The 16,723-nt window shown below is 38.7% G+C and overlaps 1 protein-coding gene across 1 annotated transcript in view; it reads left to right on the top strand.

Annotated features, from left to right (window-relative positions):
• The first annotated feature begins 496 nt into the window (after window positions 1-496).
• The window catches only part of PXDNL (peroxidasin like), a 523,848-nt gene continuing 507,621 nt past the window's right edge, over window positions 497-16,723 (top strand). The window contains exon 1 of the mRNA XM_023184241.2: window positions 497-1,622. Coding sequence (XP_023040009.2) covers window positions 1,459-1,622 — 164 coding nt within the window. The 5' untranslated portion in view covers window positions 497-1,458. The remainder of the gene's footprint in view (window positions 1,623-16,723) is intronic.

Here is a 16,723-nt window from a genome sequence, read left to right as displayed (position 1 = left end):
TTTATGAATGCAAGATATTTTTATATTTTATATTGTTTGTTTATTTTTGTTTTATTTTGAATTGCAAACAAGGCACAAACCTGCAGGTCTTGTCTATGTCCTCCAAATCAGAGGCACTGCCAAGAACATAGTGATTGCTGGGGGGCATTTTAAGGAATAAATTTCCTTTATTGGCTTTATTGGTATACTTGGACAATAAAAGTCACGTGAACAATGTCAAACATAAAGTTTAAATCATTTTTGTTCATGGAGATTAGTTTTTTTAGATCTTTTTACATCTTAATCTCCCCAGAATCACATATTTAGATGTGAACATTTTGCCATAAGAGGGCAGTATTCGCCTACAGTAGAATGTAAAGGGACTGAAAAATTTCTGCAGAGAGAAGGATGAACTTATTTTCCTCTTAACATTGGTCTACTAATCTGATCATCTGGGATTGACCATGCAAGTTTTAATTTGTTTTCTATTACTTTTATGTATTTAAAACATTTTTGTTTGAAAATGTTAGTCTTTAAAGATAAAGCCAAAAATCTGTTTTAAAATACCTGCTTACAGAATGACCAAAAAGTAGATGTTTTCATATTTATTAAGTTTTCACACATATCCGCAACGAGGGGCTGCTCACTTCAGGGAAACATGACCAGTTCAAACTGATGAAAAGTCTGCAGCCAGCAGGGCCACTGCTGCCAGTGTGTCCTGAGGGAGCTCGCACCTGTTTGACTTTACATATACATACTTAGGTTTGTCCATCAGTTGTCTCCTCTTCAAGGAGGTATGTGAGTTCGTGGTTTTAAGCATATAAATTTAAACGTTAAATATTAAAAGAAGAAATCAGAAGTAGCCCATTTGAGTCTTACATGAGTGAAATGTGTTGGGTTTCAGAAGCAGAATATATTGAAGGAAATGAAACCATTTTTTTAATAAAGAGCATAGTTTGGAATAAGGAAAGAATATGTGCACTTACGTGAACGAATTAGAACTCTGCCTGCCCTTTAGGGTTTGGTAATGTTACCAGATAAAAAAGAAGAAAAGCTATTCTACATTGTTTGAATACATTATTAATCATCTTGGGCTTCAAAAGGACAGCTAGGGGCCAAGAGACTGGGGTTTTCATCAAATGTGCGGTGGAAGCAACTTTGGGAAAGTTTGTTTTCATTATGCTGCCTAAAACACAGGGTATTTTATAAAGAGGCTTTTGCATTGACAAGCTTCTCAGTCCTCGCCTCTGGGAGTCTAGTGCCTCCTAGAGCCGCTTGTGCCCTCAGCCCTGTAATGTGATATCCCTCCTCCTGGATTGGTCAGAGGGGTGTCCTTTCCCTGGGAGCCGCTTTCCACCACTGCTCCCAAACTTGGCTCAGCCCAGCAGCCACCATCACCACCACAGCGTTTGCTGCTGCAGCTGCAGCTGCTGCTCTCCCTCCGGCGGCTGCTTCGCGTGGCCAGCAGTGAATGGAGCGATGGAGCCTAGACTGTTCTGCTGTACCACTCTCTTTCTCCTGGTCGGGTGGTGCCTACCAGGGTTGCCTTGCCCCAGCCGGTGCCTTTGCTTTAAGAGCACCATCCGCTGCGTGCACTTGATGCTGGACCACATTCCTCAGATACCACAGCAGACCACAGTTCTGTAAGTTCACACAAATTCCCCGGAAACCCTGTTCCGCAATGCTTCATTGCTTCTCTGCTAGGACCTGTGTCCTTTTAATTTACGATTCCTAATGCTCTCCCTGCTTGTATACTTAGAAGAGGCTTCTCACTTTTCAAACCATTTCATGGTTCTGCTCTATTAGACTAGAAAAATGTGAACAATGATGAGTTGACATAAATATATTTGTTTTGGATTCAGTTCTCTTCCAGCATCTTCCAGAACTTACCATTGAGAATCCTCATCTTCAATCTTCCTTCAGTAATTTTCCTGCATACGTCAGTTTGTTCCTTTTCATCCTCTGCTCCCAAATCTTTGGGCCTCTTAATTGGTCAGTACATGTCAGCCCCATTTGGAAGGAACTAATTTAACTTTAGGGTGTGGTTTCAATTGATTATATGCTGACAAATTGTTAGGCTTTGTACTGTGTGTATCTCCTGGGAGGGTGAAGTCCTGACCCCTCAGCACTTGAAGCACTGTCTGTCCCCAGAACAGACCCTCAAATGGTCCAGTTGAGTTCTTGAATGCTTAAAAGCCTTGTGGAGCAACTGCTTAGACTAATCGGCATCTAGGAGGCATTACAGGATAGTAGGGCAAACCAGAATTTGGGAGTCAAACAGGTCTGAGTTCAAATCCTGTCTTCTCATCTTTAATATTAACGTAATAAACCCAAACATTTTAATTTATTTAGATTAACTTAAGTCATAATTAGATAATTAGAAGGGTAAATCACCACAAAAGAAGAAAAGGATCTGTTTCTAGGGTCTATTTAAAAAAAAAAAAAAAAAAAAAAAGACAAATTCAAAAATGTAAGAAAAAATAAAACAGAAGAAAAGGAAAAATGCTGAAAGATGCAGCCTAAAGAGGTTTCCTGCTCTATAATAAATGTTTTGTGGGTTGTGTCATGTTCATGGAAGACAAAACTGCTTGTGGTGTTTCAAGTCCATTCTTGGGCAGAGGGAAATAGCTTAAAATTTCTGGAATTTTGAGATATGTTTAAGAGGATCATTGCCACACATTTGTCAGTCATAATCACGAAATGAGGACTTGACAATAAAAAGTCGAATTTGATGGTATTTACATAGAAAATGACATTATCCATAGATTTTCATTTATGTAAAGCATTTCATTAATTTTATATGCATGCACATATCAAAATAAGTCTTACTGTAATAACTAAAAAGATTCTTGAACTTGAGAGCACTGCTTATTGCTATGTGAACAGCACAGTTCTACAGGTGCCTTCAGACTGAGAACCAGCCATTTGTCCTTTTGTAATGACAGGTTTTTGGTAGATAGCAGCAAAGCCTTACAGAAGGGGCTGCTTGTCTAATCAAGTATCTTGGAGCTACCTGAGGTACAACTCGACCTAAATTTTGTTTCCTAGGTGTTTCAAAGAAGAGATTAGCACCCATTAGACACACACTTCTAAATGTAATGAGCAGAATTGAAATGATGTTGTCAGTATTGTCATGCAGAATCTTCCACTGTGTTTAAAAATAAAGCTTAATGGTGGATTCTCAGGCCCTTGGCCAGATCCCTGTCTGGGAGTCTCGTGCCACCACTTACAAAATGTGTTGCCTTGGACAAATTCTCAACTTCTTGGTGTCTCAGTTTCCTAATCTTAAATGGAGATGCTAATAGTGTTTGATATGGTTTGGATATGTGTCCCCACCCAAATCTCATGTTGAACTGTAACTCCCAATGTTGGAGGTGGGGCCTGGTGGGAGGTGATTGGGTTGTAGGGGTGGATTCTCATGGTTTAACACCACCTCCCTTGGTGTTGTCATGGTGAGAGTGAAGTATCACAAGATCTGGTTGTTTAAAAGTATGTAACTCTTCTTGCCTCTGTCTTCCTCTTGCTCCGGCCATGTGAAGTTTCGCTCCTCCTTTGCCGTCTGCCATGATTGTAAGTTTCCTGAGGCCTCCCCAGAAGCCCAGCAAAAGTTGCTATACTTCCTGTACAGCTTTTCGAACCATGAGCCAATTAAACCTCTTCTCTTCATAAATTACCCAGTTTCGGGTATTTTTTTATCACAAGGTGTGAGAACAGACTAATGCAGTGTTCACCTTATTGGTTGTTTTGAAGATTTAATGAATTAATGCATTTTAAGTACCTAGGAAATTTTCTAGCTCTAGTAAACACTATGGAAGTTTTCGCTATTAGTATCATGTTTGCAATTCAGGACAGGAATTACTAACTTAAATATCTCTGGGAATCTGCCAGTAAATAATTTGAGGGAAGTGGGGTAGATGAAAGACAGACTACTGTGTGATGAATAGCAACTAGCCTGAAGCTTGGAGTATCTGGGGATGGTAATGAAGGCAGAGGCAGCTCTTGCTAATGGGGCAACCAGTTACTTAGCTAATTGATGGCCTTTGGGGATTTGGGCCATAGTTTCAAGAAAATATAGAAGCCAAAAGTGACATTCCCTAGCTTTTCAATATTAGCAGCTAATTACATTTTTAGAAATTGAAAGGCAAAAATACACAAGCCCAACCATGCGTATTTGTAGGTTGCTTTTTGCCCTTCAGTGTGTGACTTCCACTAGAGAAATGGTATAAAAGCTGAGAAGTATATGTAAAACCTGTAAAAATTGGTCCTCTACTCCTCTGGGGCTAAAAGTCCTTGATGTAGGGTTGCATTTTATATCAGCGATATCATGAAAGGTGACAATAACAATTATGGAAAAGAAAAAACCAATTAAGTTTTGAAAACTAAGGCAAATGGAAGCTGGGTGAATTTCTTCCCAGCAGTAGAACCAGTAGTTTTTGTTAAACCACCCTTATGTATGTTTATTGTCACTGTAACATGGAAATGATGTAAATAATATATTTAGCTCTGCAAATGACCAACATGCTTAGTAAATGCTAATTAGTAGTATTGTTAAAATTAGTAGTATTGTTAAAATGGATTTTTTCCATTTTTACATGTTTCAAAATTTTAACCTGAATGCAGAAAATATTTTCCTAAATCATAGATAAGAAAACTGAATTATTTTAAAGACTGGTTACAGTTGATCAGGGTTTTAAGTTTAGAAAAATGCAAAACCGTCCCTCCAAATTTTAATTTCATTCCTCCTATAAAGATATCATTGTGTTTCTAAACTAATAGCATTTACCAAAAAGCCTGTTGCCATTGAGAAAATTTCACTCTTCATGCTGTAGATTTTAGTAAAACAAATCTTTCAGAATTAGAATTTGCAAACAAAAAAATATCCAGTAACGAACACAGTATCTTTAGGGAGCCTGTTCAGTAATCAGAAGCAGTGTATGGTGAGTGTGATTTGACTCCATCCTATCCCAGGATCATTAGGTTGCACTTTCCTAATTTGCTTAGTTACTAGTTAAGAAATGGACTCAGTGACTGCAAATTGAACATGCTCTAAAAACCACCTTGATTATATTAGAATACGTTTTAAGCTTAGGGCTGTTCTAATGATTGAGGATTTTCCTAAAAGTCATAAATACAAAAGTATTTACAATGTGAAATTCTAAGCATTTAATTTAAAGGCATTTTATTTATGTGGAAAGCTTTCTTTGCTGTCCAAATAATACAAAACTCGAGGAACAAGATGGGGGTGGGGAATTGGAAAATGTCTTAAGCTCAGTCATGAAAAAGTGTGTCCAGCTGATAAAAATTTCACCTTGTTCAAGAAGAAGATAGAATTCCTTCAGCTCTTTCCAATTTCCATTCATTTACATAGATATATATTTTAATATATATAAATAAAAAGTGATGTTATGGAATAATAGGGAGCAGCCACAATCTGAGGCAGCAAATACACATATATATATAATTTTATAATTTATAAAGTTTTATAAGTTATATATAAAATTTTATAATTTAATTTATATATATATAAAATACAACTTAATAGGGGTTACTTTTACCTTTGTTACAAAATTTGTCGTAGCTTGTTTGTAACTGATGTAACTTGCTGGCTTTGAATGATCACTTGGCAGTAATAAACAGGCCTGATCTCCTTGGACCTTCACCCACCTGGCATTGTTGAGGGGAAGCACAATGGGACCCAGATGAACTTTGTAAACATTCAGACTTCCCCCAGTGGTTGACTTGTTGGGGAGAGAAATGAAACTGAAAGTGGCTGTCACTGACCTCCTGACTCAGGCCAGTGTGATCCTGTGGAGAGGGGCTGGAAGAGGCTGTTCTGGAAGGAAGGGCAGGTGAGTGTGGATGGAGCCCAAGCAGGAGAATGGACGCAGGGACAATGTGGAGGAGACAGCTTGAGGAGGTAGAGGAGTAAAGGCCAGCACCACTGGCTGAGGTGTAATGTACCCTGGAGACTTGGGAGTCATCCTTCAAGAAACCCGCATGTTGTGCACATGTACCCTAGAACTTAAAAGTATTAAAAAAAAAAAAAAAAAGAAAACAAATAGACAAATTGCTTTAGAAGGTCAGTGGAGCCAGGATATCCTACAACAGGCTGTACTTAGATGGCATATGCTGATTAAATTATTAGAACAGTGTTCCCTACACTAAACACTGCCTTTCAACCCTACTGTAGATTCTATAAATGAAGTGAAGGGATGGATATGTTATGGAATAATAGCTTTGTGGGGAGTAGCTGCAACCTGAGGCAGCAAAGCTATGGTCCCTGTGCTAGTTGGAGAGCTACTACACATGGGAAAAGTTGAATGACAGTGCAAGTCTGGTGTTAGAAGGACCAATTCTGCTTCTGTATTTATGGAGTGAAAAGGGATGGTGAATGTCCTCGTTTGTCAACTAGATGGGCAACAAAGACAGAGAAATGAGTGAAAAAGAGGAGAAAAAAATTGAATCACTGAGAGTGTGAAACCAAAATAAATCCTGGGGCCCCCAAAATCACTAAGCTAAAGGGAAAGGTCAAGCTGGGAACTGCTTAGGACCAAGCATTAGGACCAGACTTTGAGCCTCCCATTCTACTTAAAGTCACCCCTCTTCTCACTGAGATAAATCTGTATCCGATTGCCTCCTTTGGAGAGGCTAATCAGAAACTCAAAAGAATGCAATCATTTGTTTCTTATCTACCTATGACCTGGAAGCCACCTCCCCACTTCAAGTTGTTCTCCTTTGCTTCAAGTTGTCCCACCTTTCCAGACCAAATCAATATTCATCTTACATAAACTGATTGATGTCTCATGTCTCCCTAAAATGTATAAAACTGAACTGTGCTCTATCATGTCATCAGGACCTCCTGAGGCTGTGCCATGGGAGTGTGTCCTCAACCTTGGCAAAATAAACTTTCTAAATTAACTGAGACCTGTCTTGGATATTTGGGGTTCATACATTGTTAAATTTTATTGTGTTTTACCTGGGCATTCTGGTAGAAAGGTAGAAATATATAAGCTCAGGAGGGAAACAGAGGCAAGACATGTAGTTCTGAAAGTCATTGGGCTAATGGTATACATTAATTAGGTTGAAAAGAAGAAATGAGATTTCCCAAAGGGAAGAATTCTGGAACGCTCCACAGTCAAGCAAACACAAAGAACAAAAGCCAAGATGGTCACCAGTGGTTGTATAGGCTGTGTACTGCACAACTCCAAAGTGTGCTGGGAAATGTGCCCCCTTGCAGCTGTGCTACACAGTGGTCCTGGGGGAATAGGAGGGAAGAGACAGAGGAATACATCCACCAAAGACTCAGGAGGAGCCCAGAAGATAGTATCGTTTGTTCTTCAAGAGAAAGGAGGGGGGCCGCATGTCAGAGCTTGAAGTGGCAGAGTGCAAATTCCACCTCTAAGAAGTTGGAAGAGAGAGACAAGGTCAAGTGAATTTTCTTGTTTATGTTGGTCTGTTTGTTTTTATGAAGGACAGGGAGTGTTTTGTGTGTGGTAGGCAAAGGGAATGAGAGTAGTGTGGGAAGAAAAGGATGTGAGAGCTGAGAAATGGATAGGTTTTCTATTGGACCTCGCAGTTTCCAAAGAGAGATGCTCACTGAGATATTGATATAAGCAAGTAACTGAGAGCTTCCTGTCCAGATGAACAGGCAGGACACAGACCTCCTTATCTGTGAGGCAGTGAACCCAGCAGGACAGATGGGAGGCCTTCAACCCACAGTGAGCCAAGGCCTCTGGAAGCCTCGCTGCTGCAGCACATGTTCTAACCCAGGTGCAGAATAGGTCTGACATTGATGCGTCTGGCCCCAAAGGGAGAGAGAAACATTAGAACAATGTTGAGGATACCTGGATGTTTAGCCACTACATTATTTTGTAAATGTATTCCTTTGCTTAGACATGTTTCACAGATAATGTTTATAAAGTTTTGTTTTATTCAATGAAATGTTAACTTAAGGTGATGTAGGTTTAAGTTATATAAATGTTTATCAAAAACAAATAGGTACCAATATAACTGAAACATCCTGGTATGTTCTTTGTTAGCCTGTATATTCAATTGTGCCCTGAAGTTCAATAAGCTACTTCACAGGATGCATGAAGGGGTGTATCACACAGCCCTTGTTATTGCTATTATATAAAGTTGGCCATGTCTGACCAAAATTCAAATCACAGACCCTTTTCAAATGCAATATAAAAGCATTCATGTGTTCTGCCTTTTGTTTCAGGCAACACAGTAGCCACAACAAATGACACAGCACAGTTTTATTGTCAAACTCTAGACCAGGGATGTCCAATCTTTTGGCGTCACTGGGCCACACATAAAATACACTAACACTAACAATAGCTGATGACCTAAAAAAAAAAAATTCAGAAAAAATCTCGTAATGTTTTAAGAAAGTTTATGAATTTGCTTTGGGCCACATTCAAAGCCATCCCGGACCACATGTGACCTGCAGGTTGTGGGTTGGACAAGCTTGCTCTAGACAATGAAGTGGAGAAACTCAGAGTTATGTTTAAAATCTATCTTGTTTTGATGCTCCTTCTGATTAATTTACAGAACTGTTGGTCTTCTCCTGTGATTCTTCATCAGAGTATTAAAACACCAAAAAACAGTAACTGTGCAATTCTGACTGTTTTATGCATGTATTTTAAAATAGAAAAAAAAAAAAAAAACCTTGAACATGACTCCAGCTAAAAATACTTAAAAAAATTCCTGTCTACTAACTTCTTACTAAGAGCCCTCATTTAACCACAAATGCTACAGAGTGCTAATGATTACATACGCTATGAGAGACATGCATGATATTTTCTGCAAATGATTTCCAAGAGTAATGACATAGATCATAAGATTCATCTATCTATGTCACCTGGAGTGTGAGCCCCAGGAATAAGTACTAGAGGCAGCTGCCTACATGCATGGTTTGAAACAAACCTAGAGGTCCCCCAAAGGTAGATTTCCCAACAGCTTACCAGTTAGATTAAACTAAATAGAATGACCTCAGTTTATTAAATTAGTGCCTACCAGTCCAGCCCCAATACAATTAGAACATGAGTGGATTGTGTTTTATGAAGATGCAGCAGAAAGTCTACAGAGGCAGGAACCCAAATGGGCTTTGTGTACACTGTTCTTTATTGGGGGAACCAGCCCTCAATATTTCAACATAGATCCTTTCTATTTTCCCTAAGTGTTGGCTGGTCTGAGAAATAAAGAGAGAGTACAAAGAGAGGAATTTTACAGCTGGGCCTCCAGGGGTGACATCACATACCGGTAGGTCCGTGATGTCTGCCTGAGCCACAAAACCAGAAGATTTTTATTAAGGACTTTAAAAGGGGAGGGGGTGTACGAACAGGGAGTAGATCACAAAGATCACATGCTTTAAAGTGTAATAAAGATCACAAGGCAAAGGGCAAAATTAGAATTACTGATGAGGGTCTATGTTCAGCTGTGCACATATTGGCTTGATAAACATCTTAAACAACAGAAAATGGGGTTCGAAAGTAGAGAACCTATCTGACCTCAAATTTACCAGGGCAGGATCTTTTCCCCACCCTAATAAGCCTGAGGGTACTGCAGGAGACCAGGGCGTATTTCCCTGATTGATGTCTCATGTCTCCCTAAAATGTATAAAACCGAACTGTGCTCTATCATGTCATCAGGACCTCCTGAGGCTGTGCCATGGGAGTGTGTCCTCAACCTTGGCAAAATAAACTTTCTAAATTAACTGAGACCTGTCTTGGATATTTGGGTTTCATACATTGTTAAATTTTGTTGTGTTTTACCTGCGCATTCTGGTAGAAAGGGTAGGGGCTCAGAAATATATAAGCTCAGGAGGAAAACAGAGGCAAGACATGCAGTCTTGAGTCCTTATCTCAACTGCATAAGACAGACACTCCCAGAGCAGCTGTTTATAGACTTCCCCCCCAGGAATGCAGTTCTTTTCCTAGGGTCTTAATATTTAATATTCCTTGCTAGGAGAAGAATTTAGCGATATCTTTCCTACTTGCACGTCCGTTTATGGGCTCTCTGGAAAAAGAAAAATATGGCTCTATTCTGCCTGACCCGCAGGCAGTCAGACAGTTGGTTGTCTTCCCTTGTTCCCTAAAATCACTGTTATTCTGTTTGTTTCCAAGATGCGCTGATTTCATATTGTTCAAACACCCATGTTTTACAATCAGATTTCATACACATGTTCTACAATCAATTTGTACAATAGTGGTCCTGAGGTGATGAACATCCTCAGCTTATGAAGATAACAGGATTAAGAGATTAAAGTAAGACAGGCGTAAGAAATTATAAGAGTATTATTTTTGGGAACTGATAAATGTCCATGAAATCTTCACAATTTATGTTCAGAGATTGCAGTAAAGACAGGCATAAGAAACTATAAAAGTATTAATTTTGGGAACTGATATGTGTCCATATTAAAATGACATCTTCACAATTTATGTTCCTCTGCCACAGCTCCAGCTGGTCCCTCTGTTTGGGGTCCCTGACTTCCCACAGCAGTTCTTCCTGCCAGGAATGCATCCATGGCCATTTTCCCCACACTGAGTCTGCTCATGCTTGTTCTGCAGAAGCAGCTCAGAGCTCGCCTCAGGGAAGCCTTCCTTCTCCCTGTTACTCCCAGGCTGCATGAAACACTTTTCCTCTCTTATCTGAATCAGGGAACATACCACGTGGAATTAGCATTATTAACTTGTCTTTCTGAGAGACTGAGTTCCTTCAGGGCAGAGAACAGAGAAGATAGACAATATAAAATATATTAACATAAAATATTTTACATACCAACGTATTTTATGTTGGGATATTAACATAAAATATGTTACATGCAGGAATGAGCCAATTGGCCCAGTGAAACTTGAGGGGTGCTGAAAATATTGCCCATTTGAAAGTTTGACATGGGGCAGGCCCTCCATTCTAAGAGTGTTGTGGACCGCTCTGTGTTTAACAGGGAGTTGCCTGGACTGAAACGATTTTAGTTGTAAGCCTCACCTATTACCTCACCTGTGTTGACTACTCTTACAGAAAAGGCTTGTGGCATGTGCCTGTTCAAAGAGGAAAATAGATTCCAAAGGCAAAAGTTTCTAGGGAAAATGAGGTAAGGGAGAAAAGAGAATTAGAGGCTAAATATTCTGACAAGCAGATATGAGAAATATTTGAGTGCTGATGTGATGGTTAATCCTGTAATGCTGTGAGGGGTGGGCATGGGTAGGGAGAAACTTACAAAGATCTCCATCTCTCTAGTTGGCACCCTTGTTTTAAACCAGATGTAAGTGCACAATAAAATGGTTTGTTCTTCATACCTAGATCAGAATGACTCCCTACCTGGAGCCATTCCCTTCCTGGCTCACCTTGCCCTGTTAGAGAGAGGCTGATTTTGCCATGGTCTATATTTTGGCCAACTCTAAAGACAAGTATAGTTGAAAAGCTGTTGCAGTGTTGAGAACTTATTTTTAAAATGTTCCCAGTCAGCTAAAAGCAGCCACCAAGTAGGGACTATAACTCTGTTTGCATGGCAATCCTAGAGAGCTCTCATGGCACCAGCCAAAGACAACAATCAATTATTATATTTTTAAACTTCACAATGTTGGTTATAGTAATAATTATTTTATTTACTTATGCCTCACATTTTCTCAGGAAGAGTATCTTTTTTAAAAAATTTAATTTAATTTTAAGTTCCAGGATACATGTGCGGGACTTGTAGGTTTGTTACATAAGTAAACGTGTGCTATGGTGATTTGCTCCACCTACCAACCCATCACCTAGCTATTAAACTCCACATACATTAGCTGTTTATCCTGATGCTCTCCCTCTCTGCCCTGCCCCCACAGGCTCCAGTGTGTGTTGTTCTTCTCCTGGTGTCCACGTGTTCTCATTGTTCAGCTCCCACTTATAAGTGAGAACAAGTGGTGTATGGTTTTCTGTTCCTGTATCAGTTTACTAAGGATAATGACTTCCAGCTCCATCCATGTCCCTGCAAAGGAAATTGTCTTGTTCCTTTTTATGGCTGCATAGTATTCCATGGTGTATGTGTACCACATTTTCTTTATCCAGTCTATCATTGATGGGGATTTGGGTTGATTCCATGTCTTAGCTATTGTGAAGATACGTGTGCATGTATCTTTATAATAGAATGATTTATTTTCCTTTGGGCATATGCCCAGTAATGGGATTGCTGGGTCAAATGGTATTTCTGATTCTAGGTGATTTATATTCCTTTGGGTATATACCCAGTAATGGGATTGCTGGGTCAAATGGTATTTCTGGTTCTAGGTCTTTGAGGAATCGCCACACTGTCTTCCACAATGGTTGAACTAATTTACATTCCCACCAACAGTGTAAAAAGGTTCCTATCCACAGCCTTGCCAGCGTCTGTTGTTTCTTGACTTCTTAAAACCCACCACTCTGACTTGCGTCAGATGGTATCTTATGGTGGTTTTCATTTGCATTTCTCTAATGATCAGTGATGTTGTATCTTTTTTCATATGTTTGTTGGCTGCATAAATGTCTTCTTTTGAGAAGTGTATGTTCATGTCCTTTGCCCATGTTTTCATGTTTTTTTTTTTTTTTTTTCTTGTAAATTTGTTTAAGTTCCTTGCAGATTTTGGGTATTAGGCCTTGTCAGATGAATAGATTGCAAAAATTTTTTCCCATTCTGTATGTTGTCTGTTCACTCTGATGATAGTTTCTCTTGCTTTGCAAAATCTCTATAGTTTAATTAGATTCCATTAGTCAATTATTGCTTTAGTTGCAATTGCTTTTGATGTTTTAATCATGAAATCTTTGCCTGTGCCTATGTCCTGAATGGTACTGCCTAGGTTCCCTTCTAGGGTTTTTATGATTCTGGGTTTTACACTTAAGTCTTTAATTCATCTTGAGTTAATTTTTGTATAAGGTATAATTTTTGTATAATGAGTCCAGTTTCAATTTTCTGCATATGGCTAGCCAGTTTACCCAGCACCTTTTATTAAATAGAGAATCCTTCCCCCATTGCTTGTTTTTGTCAGATTTGTTGAAGATCAGCTGACTATAGGTGTGTGGTCTTATTTCTGAGATCTCTATTCTATTCCATTGGTCTATGTTTCTGTTTTTGTACCAGTATCATGCTCTTTTGCTTACTGTAGCCTTGTTGTATTGTTTGACGTCAGGTAGCATGATGCCTCCAGGTTTGTTCATTTTGCTTAGGATTGTCTTGGTTATACAGGCTCTTTTTTGGTTCCACATGAATTTTAAAGTAGTTTTTCTTCTAACTCTGTGAAGAATGTCAGTGGTAGTTTAATGGGAATAGCATTGAATCTACAAATTACTTTGGGCAGTACAGCCATTTTCATGATATTAATTCTTCCTATCCATGAGCATGGAATGTTTTTCCATTTGTTTGTGTCCTCTCTTATTTCCTAGAGCAGTGACTTATAGTTCTTTTTGAAGAGGTTCTTCACATCCCTTCTAAGTTGTATTGCTAGGTATTTTATTCTCTTTGTAGCAATTGTGAATGGGAGTTCATTCATGATTTGACTCTCTGCTTCTCTGTTGTTGGTTTATAGGAATGCTTTTGATTTTTGCACATTGACTTTGTATCCTAAAACTTTGTTAAAGTGGCTTATCAGCTTAATAAGCTTTCAGGCTTAAATGATGGGGTTTTCTAGATATAGGATCATGTCATCTGCAAACAGAGACATTTTGACTTCCTCTTTTCCAATTTGAATACCCTTTATTTCTTTTTCTTAACTGATTTCCCTGGCCAGAACATCCAATACCATGGTGAATAGGAGTGGTGAGAGAGGACATCCTTGTCTTGTGCCAGTTTTCAAGGGGAATGCTTCCAGCTTTTGCCCATTACGTATGATATTGGCAGTGGGTTTGTTATAAATGGATCTTTTTATTTTGAGGTATGTTCTATCAATGCCAAGTTTACTGAGAGTTTTTAACATAAATCAGCATTGAATTTTATCAAAGGCCTTTTCTGTGTCTATTGAGATAATCGTGTGGTTTTTATCTTTAGTTCTGCTTATGTGATGAATTACATTTATTAATTTGCATATGTTGACTAGCCTTGCATCCTGGGGATGACACCAACCTGATCACAGTGGATAAGCTTTTTAATGTGCTGCTGGATTTGGTTTGCCAGTATTTTATTGAGGATTTTTGCATTGATATTCATCAAGGATATTGGCCTGAAGTTTTCTTTTTTTGTTGTATCAGTGCCAGGTTTTGGTATCAGGATGATTCTGGCTTCATAAAATGAGTTAGGTAGAAGTCTCTCCTTTTCAATTGTTTGGAATAGTTTCAGAAGAAAAGGTACCAGCTCCTCTTTGTACCTCTGGTAGAATTCAGCTGTAAATCCATCTGGTCCTGGGCTTTTACTGATTGGTAAGCTAAGTATTTCTGCCTCAATTTCAGAACTTATTATTGGTCTATTCAGGGATTCGACTTCTTCCTGGTTTAGACTTGAGAGGGTGTATGTGTCCAGGAATTTAACCATTTTTTCTAGATTTTCTAGTTTATTTGCATACAGGTGTTTATAGTATTCTCTGACAGTTGTTTGTATTTCTGTGGGGTCAGTGGTAATATCCCCTTTATCATTTTTTATTGTGTCTATTTGATTTTTCTCTTTTCTTCTTTATTAGTCTAGCTAGTGGTCTATTTTATTAATTTTTTTTTCAAAGAACCAGCTCATGTATTCATTGATTTTTTTGAAGGTTTTGTTGTTGTTGTTGTTGTTGTGTGTGTGGTCTCTATCTCCTTCAATTCCACTCTATGATCTTGGTAATTTTTTGTTTTCTGTTAGCTTTGGAGTTTGTTTTCTCTTAGTTCTCTGGTTCTTTTAATTGTGATGTTAAGTTGTCGATTTGAGATCTTTCTAGCTGTGGGGGTTCATTCAGGCTGGTGGGAAAAATATTAAAGATAGTTATAGTAATAGCCACAAACCTTCTTGAAAGGCTGAGAGGTTTGCATAGCTTTAGTATGGATTATAGCGAAGGCAACCTGATCCTCACCTTAAGTAAATAGCTTAAAGTGAGTACAAAGGGATGTGGGGAGTTTACCTAACAAGCTTATTTACTCATGTGGTCTTAAGAACAACCTTTGATCATTTGCGGGTGCATGATGTCTCTCTCCGGGGTTGGGGGTGACCAGGTTAATTACCCACAGGTGTGTTTACTCATGACCTTCGTCAATTAATCTTTACTGAATAAATGTGAGTCTCGCTGGCAAGTCGAGGCCATGGTTGCAAATAGTGGCCCAGACACTCAGCTGAACTGGCAAAGCAGAATATCTGTGTGTCAGTGTACTTTATTCATCCATCACTGGGTCATGGACTGCGGGACAGACCCCTGCATCTAGCTTTTTGGGCATTTAGTGCCATAAATTTGCCTCTTAACACTGCTTTAGCTGTGTCCCAGAGATTGTGGTGCATTGTCTCTGTGTTCCCATTGGCTTCAAAGAACTTCTTGATTTCTTCCTTAATTTCATTATTTATCCAGGAGTCATTCAGGAGCAGGTTGTTCAATTTCCATGTAGTTGTGTGGTTTTGAGTCAGTTTCTTTATCTTGAGTTCTAATTTGATTGTACTGTATTGTGAGATACTGTTTGTTATGATTTCAGTTATTTTGCATTTGCTGTGGAGCGTTTTACTTCCAATTATGTAATTGATTTTAGAGTAAGTGAGTAAGTGCCATGTGGCACCAAGAAGAATGTATATTCTGTTGTTTTCTGGATGGAGAGTTCTATAGATATCTATCATGTCTGCTTGATCCAGAGCTTTATTCAGTTCAAGTCCTGAATATCCTGGTTAATTTTCTGTCTTGATGATCTGTCTAATATTGACAATGTGGTGTTAAAGTCTCCCACTATTATTTTGTGGGAGTCTAAGCCCCTTTGTAGATGTCTAAGGGTTTGTTTTATGAATCAGGGTGGTCCTGTATTTTGTGCATATACGTTTAGGATAGTTAACTCTTCTTGTTGAATTGATCCCTCTACCATTATGTAATGCCCTTCCTTGTCTTTTTTGATCTTGGTTAGTGTAAAGTCTGTTTTGTCAGAAAATAGGATGCTTTTTTCGACTTTCCATTTTCTTAGTAAATTTTCTTCCATCCCTTTATTTGAAGCCTATCTGTGTCTGCACGAGATGAGTCTCTTGAGTATAGCACACTGATGGGTCTTGACTCAATTCAGCTTGCATTCTGTGTCTTTTAATTGGGACATTTAGTCCATTTACATTTAAGATTAATATTGTTATGTGTGAATTTGATTCTGTCATCATGATATTGGCTGGTTATTTTGCAGACTTGTTGATGTAGTTGCTTCACAGTGTCATTGGTCTTTGTACTTCAGTATATTTTTGCAGTGGCTGGTAACAGTTTTTCTTTTCCATATTTAGTGCTTCCTTCAGGAGCTCTTGCAAGGCAGGCCTGGTGGTGATGAAGTCCCTCGGAATTTGCTTGTCTGAAAAGGATTTTATTTCTCCTTTGCTTATGAAGCTTAATTTGGCAGAATGAAATTCTGGGTTGGAAATTCTTTTAAGAATGTTTGATATTGTCCACTAATCTCTTCTGGTTTGTAGGGTTTCTGCTGAGAGGTCTGTAGTTAGTTTGATGGGCTTCCCTTCATAGGGGACCTGGCCTTTCTCTCCAGGTGCCTTTAACATTTTTTCCTGCATTTTGACCTTAGAGAATCTGATGACTGTGTGTCTTGGTGTTGATCTTCTCATGGAGTATCTTGCTGGTGTTCTCTGGATTTCCTGAATTTG

The sequence above is a fragment of the Piliocolobus tephrosceles genome, chromosome 7 (genome assembly GCF_002776525.5).
Source record: "Piliocolobus tephrosceles isolate RC106 chromosome 7, ASM277652v3, whole genome shotgun sequence".
Classification (NCBI taxonomy): domain Eukaryota; kingdom Metazoa; phylum Chordata; class Mammalia; order Primates; family Cercopithecidae; genus Piliocolobus; species Piliocolobus tephrosceles.
Note: the sequence above shows the minus strand (reverse complement) of the source record. Positions and strands in the feature narration are given on the sequence as shown.